We start from the raw sequence: 9165 nt of genomic DNA on the forward strand, positions 1-9165 counted from the left end.
TGTGATGTGACCTATTTCTACCTGTAGTGTCAACAAATTACGAAATATTTGTATTTGACAACCACAAACCAACATAAACAAGGCTCAATCAAGTCAGAATTCTACAAGGACATTCTTCACTGCTGAAACAGAGAATTCTCATGACAGCATTGTGCCGGATGGATCCCAAGGTTAAAAAAAGTCTCAAAATTTCCAAGTGAAACCGCTAGCACCCTCAGACTGCCAGAAAATTGTTACTGATAAAAAAAGAGGAAGCTGACCATGTAGTGGCATGTAAGACTTTTATTGCTCTCTCCTACCTACCATAATACGGCATTGCATCTAATGGTTATGTTGTAAATTACTTGGCTGCATCATCATGTTCAGGAATCAGATCACGTTCAGCAGAAGATGATCCTATTTCCATAGGGAGATAAGACCATGCTAATGCAGCAGTACTAAGAGCAATCACAGTTGTGATGGAACCCCAAATCCATCTCTGCCTCTTGTTCTTCCTTTGCCTCTCACGCCGTGCCATCTCTAGATAAGACAGCCAAAAACATAAACCAGATTAACAAATTAATCAAATATAAAATAAAACAAAATCATAAATTTGGAGTGACCTGGTAAAACCCCCGTCTCCACCCCAGGAGAATCGAACTTGAACAGACATAAAAACAACCAGTCCATACACTCATGTCTATCAACATATCCCTAAACCATATATAATTGTACCAATCTAATATAGATAAATTAAATACACAGCAGAATGATAATTGTGCATTGAGGAAAAATAAGTTAACAAATAAAAAAACTAGCACAGCTTAATGAATATATCATATATGTAGTTAAATGGAGAATAAACAACAATTGATATGTTTCCTTAATCAACACAATTATAGACCAATTAAATGACGAGTCTCACCTACTGCTTCCTGGTTCCTCTGAGACATCTCCTTATTCATGGTCTCATAACAATGGAGACGTTCCATAAGTCGAGCAATATCAAAGTTCTTTGCCTCTAGTTGAGCTTCCATCTCTTTCTCTACCTCCGCCCTGGCAATTCCTTTTCCAATGGTATTTGATATAATCCTAGCAATATGAACTTGTTGACATAGATCTTCCACACCATCAGAAATTATCTGCTCATCCTTCGCAACAGAAGTAAGCTCTGCAGGCAATATAATTCCTGCTTGATATAATCCTTGCCTAATACATTCCCATTGGCTTCTCATGCTATTTAGATATTCTTCGGCTTTCTTCCGCTTCTCGATCTCCATCAACAGACTTAATCTCAATTCACGCAATTCAACTTCAGTATCAACATCGTGTGTAGAATTTTGACTCGTGCTGGTGGAAGAAAATTCTACAGAAACAAAAGAGCCAAGTAAGCTAATGGACATGAATATATATTGGACACTACATATTATTATCGAATAATCCTTCACCTCTCCTATATGATTAGTAGATGAATACACCATAAGATTGTTAGCTCCTCGGTAAAAGAAATAACTAGCAGTAAAGCTAACCCAATTTACCTTCCCATGCATCATAATATTCCCCAATAGGACTGCTAAATTTCATAGAAAGGTCCGTTGCATTCTCTTCTCCATCTGTGTTGCTTGCAAAACTCATTGAATCTGCTGGATCAAAGAAGTCTTCATCAACCTCTCTAGCTCTGTCCAGATTCAATGTCAGTGACCTTTCCTTGAGTAAATAATCTGTTAAGCTACTACTTCCAGTTTCTCTGGGACAATTTGCAAGGTCAGCACCATTGCTGTTATCCAGTTTGCCATCATAGACACCATTCACCTTCTTATCCTCTTTAACAAGTTCAGTGTTCTTTAAAGTAACATGGAGGTCACCAGCTGAACTTGCAACAACAGCATCAACGAAGTTCTTGTCATTAGCATTTTCATCATCATGAATATCCACATCAGAGGAACTCTTGATTAGGAGACTTGGACCACGACGTTTGTGGTTGATGATGTATGGTGAAGGAGGGAACGAGGAAGGAGTTTCCGGAAGGGGTGTCACCTCAGGAGTGGAATAAAGCGTTGGCTTCAATGGAGGACGAAGAGCCTCACTTTTATTGGCAGGCGCTTTAGTACTCCTCTCTAGCTTCTGTGAGTTCGGGATAGGAATTGAAGTTGGACTAGATTTATCAACCGGATTTGAAGCTCCCGGCTCTATCAACCTATCCAGTGCTACGGCAGTAAAACTTGACATTGCTGTACAAACCACAGAGCCATACAAATAAGAACTCAATAAAATTTCACACTCAAGCACAAATTTAGCAATTTTTCTACAACCCTAATGCAATAATTCAAGGACACAATTTCATTGTATGATTGAATCTAAACAAAACTAACAAAATTGAATTTTGATTCGTTCTTCTTGAGAGAAGGACACAATAAGAGAAGAAAGCTAGGATTATCCTTTCTCCCCCAATCCAAACCACCACCACACGTAGATAAATAGCATTAAAGCGGGCCAAAAATTCAAAACACATCTTTCTTTCAAATAATCTAGTATAATTTTGTCACAAGCAGGAAAAATACAATTTTATTTTGTCTTAAAAACTCATAATAACAAAATTCCATGCGTTATTCCCTCCTCCCCCTTGACATATAAAAAACAAAGCATATAACAAAATGATATTTACATATTATTCTCCCCAGAAAACTCCGGAAACAACAATAAAACAGAAACCGCATAGAGAGAAACCCAAACTAAATAACCGGATACCTAAACTGGTCTCAGAAACATACTACAATGGAAACAATCGTTCTAAAGTGAAGAAAACTTCAACGGAGAAAAAAAAAGTGCTAAGACGCGTGAGAAAAGAGAAAATACCTAGAAGAAGGAAGAAAGTGAAAATGAAGGAGAAGAAAGTTGAGCGAGAAAGAGAGTGAACAGTGTAGCGGAGAAAGAAGCGGGAAGCATCAAATTTTGCGACTGTTGGTTTGTGCAATATATACGCATATATTTAACACCCAGCGAACCTAACCTCTCTTCCAAGAAATCAAATCATTTCTATATGTTATATTTTCCTTCTTTTTTTTATCGGTAAATCTGTTTTTGAGCAACTTTAGTTATGACAGGTTTTAAAAATAGAATCTTGGAGAGAAAGATAAAGTTATGACCGTCTCTTGAGTTTAATTCTAGTTCTTTCTTACTTTTTGGGAACCTATTCTCTGTCACTCTTTATTGGTATTCTTGGTACTTCAATAATCTTTTTCTTTTTGGGTTCTTCATCTGTGGACCCTCATTGGCCCAGCCCATTAAATTTCGTGGGACCAGAATAAAAATCTCAACTAACCACACGTCGTTCAACGAATGCAAATAAAAGGGAAAGCCCTTTGCCAAACGCAACTCCTTCTTTCAAAATTTGAAAATTTTGAACGTGACATCGTTCTTCGAGATTTTTTTCAGCGTCAAGGTTTGAAAATTTTTAAAATGAAACTTTACTTTTTATTTTGAGTTTCTACATTCAGCTTCTTCTTTTTTAAATGGTTACAAATTAAAAAAAAAGATTGTTACATCTTATTTCACTTCACTGAAAGCTCCTCGAATATAAATTATAAATAAAAATAACAATTTATTCATTCTGCTAAAAAATAATAAACATAAACATTTTAAATTTTGATATAAACTAGACAGTCAAAAATATAATCATAATAAATAAAAATAATAATAAACACAAGTGACATGAATAATTTGTACGATAAGAATTAGATATAATGTTAATATTTAAAAAAGGTATATTTAGTTTCTCTTAAACAAAAATTACATATACTTAAATAAATAGTTAAATATTGAAAAATACCGTACATAACTTTGTTAATCAGGTAAAAAGAATACAAGTGCGTTAATGGCATAATAGCTCAATGGTGTATATAATGTTAAAACATTAATTCTCTGAGAATGAATGATATTAGTGTCATGGAAATGTTATTTTACATGTGTGTTTTGCAAATAGATTATTACAACTACTACAATTTTTTTTTAAATAAGGGTATATTCGGTATCATCATAAATTTTGACATTTTTACTATGCTCATATTCCAATACTTATTAATTATATTAACTACAATTATTTATGCTAATATCGGTTGATATTAATTCTATCAGTTTGATTTATTTTATTGATGTCAACTTAATTTTTTTTTCTAGTACATATTAACAAATAGTACTAATTGTTAATATTAGTTGAATGAGTTCATTGATATTAGAAAAAAAAATATTAACAAATCACTTATCAAAAAATAGCATTAATATCAATGATAAAAATGATTATAACATATATCAACAAAATAATCATGACAATCAATCGAAAAAAATTAACAAATAGTAAAATAACCTCCCAAACATTGACAGAGAAAAGTATGAAAAATATTATCTAATCTTGTATATAAGATGAAGATAAAACAAAAACTGCTTATCAACATCAATAATATTATTAATTTAGAGATAACAAATAATGATAATGTATATGAAAAAATCATAAGATCCTGAGAAGAATCATTATTGTAAAAGCAAAATGAAAATGCTTATATGATGCGTCACTCATAAATACATAGTTGACTGAATTGGTATAGATTCACCACTTTAAATGAGAAGAATTATTCTTCAACAATTCGACGCCCAAACAAATTTAGAACATCATCATGCAACTCTATACAATCGTTGACAAAAAAGAAAATCCTTCATTTGTGTGGATCAATTTTTTTCAACGATTTTTTATCATTTAAACTATTAAATAGCAATTAAAAAACAGTTTTTGTTTTATCATTCAATTCATCTTATAACAATAAGTTATTTCTATATTTTTTATTTATTTTTTCTTGTGAGGACTAACTCAAATTGAAAAAGAGTCAAAATGACGGTGGATGAATCTATGACAAATTTGTTACTAAACACTAGAATTATATAAATAAGTGTAAATTGATGTAAAATCCAAGAAGAAAAGAGAAAAACAAAATCTGTGAGTTTGGTACTACATTGATGAACAACAATTGTGAGAGAAAAATCATTTTAAGACAGCGGGATCATGGTGAGAAGAGCTTCATATTGTTCTATAGAGAAACCAAACTGAGTTTCAGCTTTATCATCCTTCCTAGCATGAAGATCGGTCGGAGATGAGGCGGCATCAACCATACTATCATAGAGGGTGGAAGAAGGAGGATGGACTTTGGTGTTTTGGTGATAGCCTTGAGGCAGACCATGCTTAATCCAACAATTACCAGATGTGTGATTGGTTCGATGACAATGGTCACAATAATTGGAATTGCGACCACCAGACCGAGCAAAGCGTCCTCGTCCACGATTGTCAAAGAAACCACCACGAAAATGTTGTCCATGTTAAACAAATTTGTACCCACGGATATCTGTGGATAAAAACCTCAACGGGTAGGAGATAAATATTGTAAATGGATAACCGCGAATAACGGGTACGAGTATTTTTAATACCTGCATGTTAATGGGGCGGGTACGAGTATCATAGTATCCGTATTTATGGATACTCGTACCCGCTATACTATAATTTAAATTAAAAAAAAACATGATTAAAATATTAACATATTGATTTTGAATGAGTTATTTTTTTATCAATTAAGTTTAAAAAAATTCATTTATTTGTAAACTGTTATTCAACACTATTTAAATAAGTTATTTGGACTTTATTTAAAATTTATGAATGTTATGTATTGAATTTTATTTGAATTTATGATTAAAATATGTTATTAAATATTTATTTTTATTTTTTTTATAAATACTCGTGAATATTCGTGGATATTAAAAAATTATATGGGTACCCACGTAATAGATATTCGACAAATATGGGCACAGATACGGAGGCGAATATTTATCCAATAAGTAGGGTACGGGAGAACTACCACTTGTACCCTATCTGTCCCGTTCACATCCCTGATCCAAACAAAAATTGATAAAAAAAATAAGAAAGAATTTAAAATTTTTTTTTGTATGTGAAGTTTCAAATTATCTAATTTTAAATAATTTATTTGTTTTCATGATTTTTTTTAAACGTTTTAGTCAAACAACACAATTATCATAAACCATTTTTATTTTCTTTATAAAATGAATTATCTTCTAAAACTTCTCCACCCAAATTTATTATAAAGGTAGATAATTATGAATCATGTGAGCTATTGGTCGGTAAAGACGAGAGTGATTAGATTGAGTGATTTCTTCTATTTTCGCTTAACTCGATCAAATTTAATTAAGGTTGAGTTTATACTTCTTTTTTTAACTAAACCCATCATTCTTTTTGGGTGTACTTGGGTTACCGGTAAATAAAAGAAAAACCATAGTATACCAAAATTATCTAAAATAAATTATTTAATATTTCATAATTTTGATAAAATAACGAAAATACATTTACACACACACACACACATATATATATATATATATATATATATATTATGTAATAAAATATACAATTACCTTTATATAACAAATTTGTCAGACATCTAATATATTTGTTTTCTGTTCATTAAATAGTTAGGTTGGGTTCAACAACTTACTAAACTCGGTTATTTAATTCAATTCTAAATTGTTATGCTTGACCAATACCCAGTGACTAAACTTAATTCACCAAAATGTAGTGGAATTAAATTGATTTGAAAATGTGACGTCACTTCTTTACATCCTAAAAGTAACTATGGTGGAGATACTGCTAATTGTGGTGACAATGACCATCACAAACATAGCAACAGTGAAAAAGTCATTACATAAAGTTCAATAACATGATTTCTTTAAAACTAAAAAACCAAATCTATGAATTCTATTTTTCCTAGTTTGAAACCCCTTTTCAAAATCTGTTTTCTGGTTCATTCTCCAAGTACAACACTTAAAGTGTATTTAAATTTTTAGTATTTCAAAACTATTTAAAAGATGATACATCATGTTACAAGAAAAAATTGTCAAAACTTAGTAATAAAAAAAATCACCATGACGAACCTAAGTTGCACCATGACAGAGTTATCAGAACTAATGCAATTGCGTAAAGTGATCGGAGGATGTATACATTTGCTTTTCATTCAAGTTGAGTGCATGAGAATCAATTTTTTGACAAGTTAATATAAAATCATTCATATACATTAACTTATGATTATTACAGATAAAATGGGAAGTTTTACCACACAAATGGATAGACATGAAAAATAAAAATGCATAAAATTTATGATGAAATCAACATTCAAAATAAGGTTGATAATTAAGGGTCAAATAGCCTTGTTCTCACTTGATCACGTCATGCATGAGGTTGGTCAGGGATTGCGGCTCCACTGCATGCATAATTCATCACATTTTTGTTGCATATGTTCGCCATTTTCTAGTGTTCATATTCTTACATCATTTTTCTGCATAAATTTGTAAACCTTTTCCTCTAAACATTTTCTCAAGTTCAGAATAATGATGTTGTATGTGCAGTGTCTTTTTATCTGGCCTCCAAGAATTAATTCAACTTGTAATGAAAAAGCATAAATATTTATGTCATCAAATTCAGCCAGAAGCAACAGGAAAATGAACACGACATTTTTGCATTACTGATTCATAATATTAACGATCAGGAACAAGATCTCACCTGCATGTATCTTATGATGATTTGACATGAATTCATTCAAGAAAACTATATATAACAGTAACTAACACTTGAGTTTGAAACCTGGGATAAGTAATCATTTGTAATAGATGACAGGTTTATTTGAATTGGTATCCCACATGCCTCCTTCTTTGACATACTCAAGATACCTAGCAAATTCAGGCCTCGCTGTTGTCTTCTTCTTCCGCCGAAAATCAAAGAGACTCAGAAGTGGATGAATCTTCTTCTCCTTAGGTTTACTACTGTCCTTTTTTGTGGGGTTTCTCTGAAGATTCATCTCACCAAAGGTTGAAGCCATAGATCGAGAAGGTAAACTCGTGCTCCTCTTAAAATCCTCATTTGAAGTTCCACTGCCACCATGTTCTTTATCTAATTTCTCATACCTGGAAGGGCTTTTCCGAGTGCTTGTGGATTTAAACATGTTGGAGTGTGTTAAGTGAGAAAGAATGGTTCTGAGTTTTAGATTAGGGATGTGAAGATGAAAGGAAAATGGTTGGTGAGAGTTGAGAATGAGTGATAGAGGACATTTTATATATGATGTTTGGTTCGATTTTTCTTCGTGTGTGCTCTTTGATGTTATCCTTGGTGTTTTGTTTTCAATGTTTTGTGTACAAAACATGAGGAGTGACTGAATTTTGGTTGACTTTGGTGCCGTCCCCCAACAAAATTCCATCCACAATTAATTGAAAGCCATGAAGTAATCCTTGACAAAGAGAAATTTCAAAAAATAAATTGCGAATATGACCTTTTAGTTTTTCTTGGTATACCAAGCTTTGTTTCCTCAGTCAAAGTGCCATTAATTGATGTCTCGATTAAATATTTATTACTTGCACATGAAAACATTGACACATTCAAATGGATTGGTGGGAAAACTTGACAAGATGGCGTGACTGAGAAAGTGATGTAAGAGGAGAAATACTCACAAACGAAACCAAAGTTAGAAAAACGGTTTCATAAAACACACTAATACTCTTTATTTTATCCTCTGTCTATGCTAAAAAAAAGACAGTTTCATAATACGTTATTATATTATTATTTTATCAAAATAATATTGTTATAATCAATTATGATAATATAACAAAAGTTACTGTAATATCAAAAGGAGAGAAGATAAAAAAAAAAGTCGATTTATACTGTATGGTATGGACAACACATTTTTTTGAATAAATTAGGCATCTTTTGAACAATTGTGTTTTTCATAATCTGCTCCACTTCTTTCTTTTCTTTTCTTTTTTCAATTTATCTGTACTTTTGTTTTACCCATATAATCAATATACTTTATTTTTACTCACTTTCTTCTTCAACTTCCTTCCTCTTTTCCCCAATTTCTAACCTATAAAACAAAGTGTTAAATTTTAACCATCGATGCTTGTACCTATATAATCTATGATGTGATAAGTCCATTTATCAGTTCGTTGTTTTGGGACAAATGTTTTTTTTTTCTATTTTGCACTTTTAATAAAATAAAGGCTCATGATGTAGACGTCCTTGTGTAAAATTCTAAATAATTAATAGCGGTTTACTTCAAACACACTGTTTGATTTGGCTAGTGTTTTTCC

General features: G+C 31.8%; 2 protein-coding genes across 3 annotated transcripts; both read right to left on the reverse strand.

Annotated features, from left to right (window-relative positions):
- On the reverse strand, window positions 1-3114 carry LOC114167428. 2 transcript variants are annotated; one of them, XM_028052519.1, is made up of 4 exons: window positions 2836-3114; window positions 1518-2210; window positions 905-1345; window positions 1-519 (listed from the first exon to the last, which is right to left on the reverse strand). In XM_028052519.1, exons 2-4 carry the CDS (start codon window positions 2206-2208, stop codon window positions 341-343), a joined length of 1311 nt encoding a protein of 436 aa, XP_027908320.1. In that variant the 5' UTR covers window positions 2209-2210; window positions 2836-3114; the 3' UTR covers window positions 1-340. The 2 variants fall into 2 exon arrangements, with proteins under 2 accessions (XP_027908320.1, XP_027908326.1); XM_028052525.1 differs by lacking the exon at window positions 2836-3114 and adding an exon at window positions 2728-2800.
- Window positions 3115-7505: 4391 nt separating this feature from the next.
- LOC114173077 lies at window positions 7506-8203 on the reverse strand. The gene has a single exon (XM_028057295.1). It carries the CDS (start codon window positions 8025-8027, stop codon window positions 7683-7685), a length of 345 nt encoding a protein of 114 aa, XP_027913096.1. The 5' UTR covers window positions 8028-8203; the 3' UTR covers window positions 7506-7682.
- Between the last annotated feature and the right edge of the window lie 962 nt (window positions 8204-9165).

This window comes from Vigna unguiculata, chromosome 2, assembly GCF_004118075.2.
Source record: "Vigna unguiculata cultivar IT97K-499-35 chromosome 2, ASM411807v1, whole genome shotgun sequence".
NCBI classification, from domain to species: domain Eukaryota; kingdom Viridiplantae; phylum Streptophyta; class Magnoliopsida; order Fabales; family Fabaceae; genus Vigna; species Vigna unguiculata.

What these genes read in the sequence shown, in the direction of transcription:
- LOC114167428 (XM_028052519.1), bottom strand. Translation starts at nt 2,208, where the DNA reads ATGTCAAGTTTTACTGCCGTAGCACTGGATAGGTTGATAGAGCCGGGA. An exon ending in ATATTATGATGCATGGGAAG is followed by an intron (nt 1,346 to 1,517) that starts GTAAATTGGGTT and finishes TTGTTTCTGTAG; the next exon opens with AATTTTCTTCCACCAGCACG. An exon ending in GAGGAACCAGGAAGCAGTAG is followed by an intron (nt 520 to 904) that starts GTGAGACTCGTC and finishes TGTCTTATCTAG; the next exon opens with AGATGGCACGGCGTGAGAGG.
- LOC114173077 (XM_028057295.1), bottom strand. Translation starts at nt 8,027, where the DNA reads ATGTTTAAATCCACAAGCACTCGGAAAAGCCCTTCCAGGTATGAGAAA.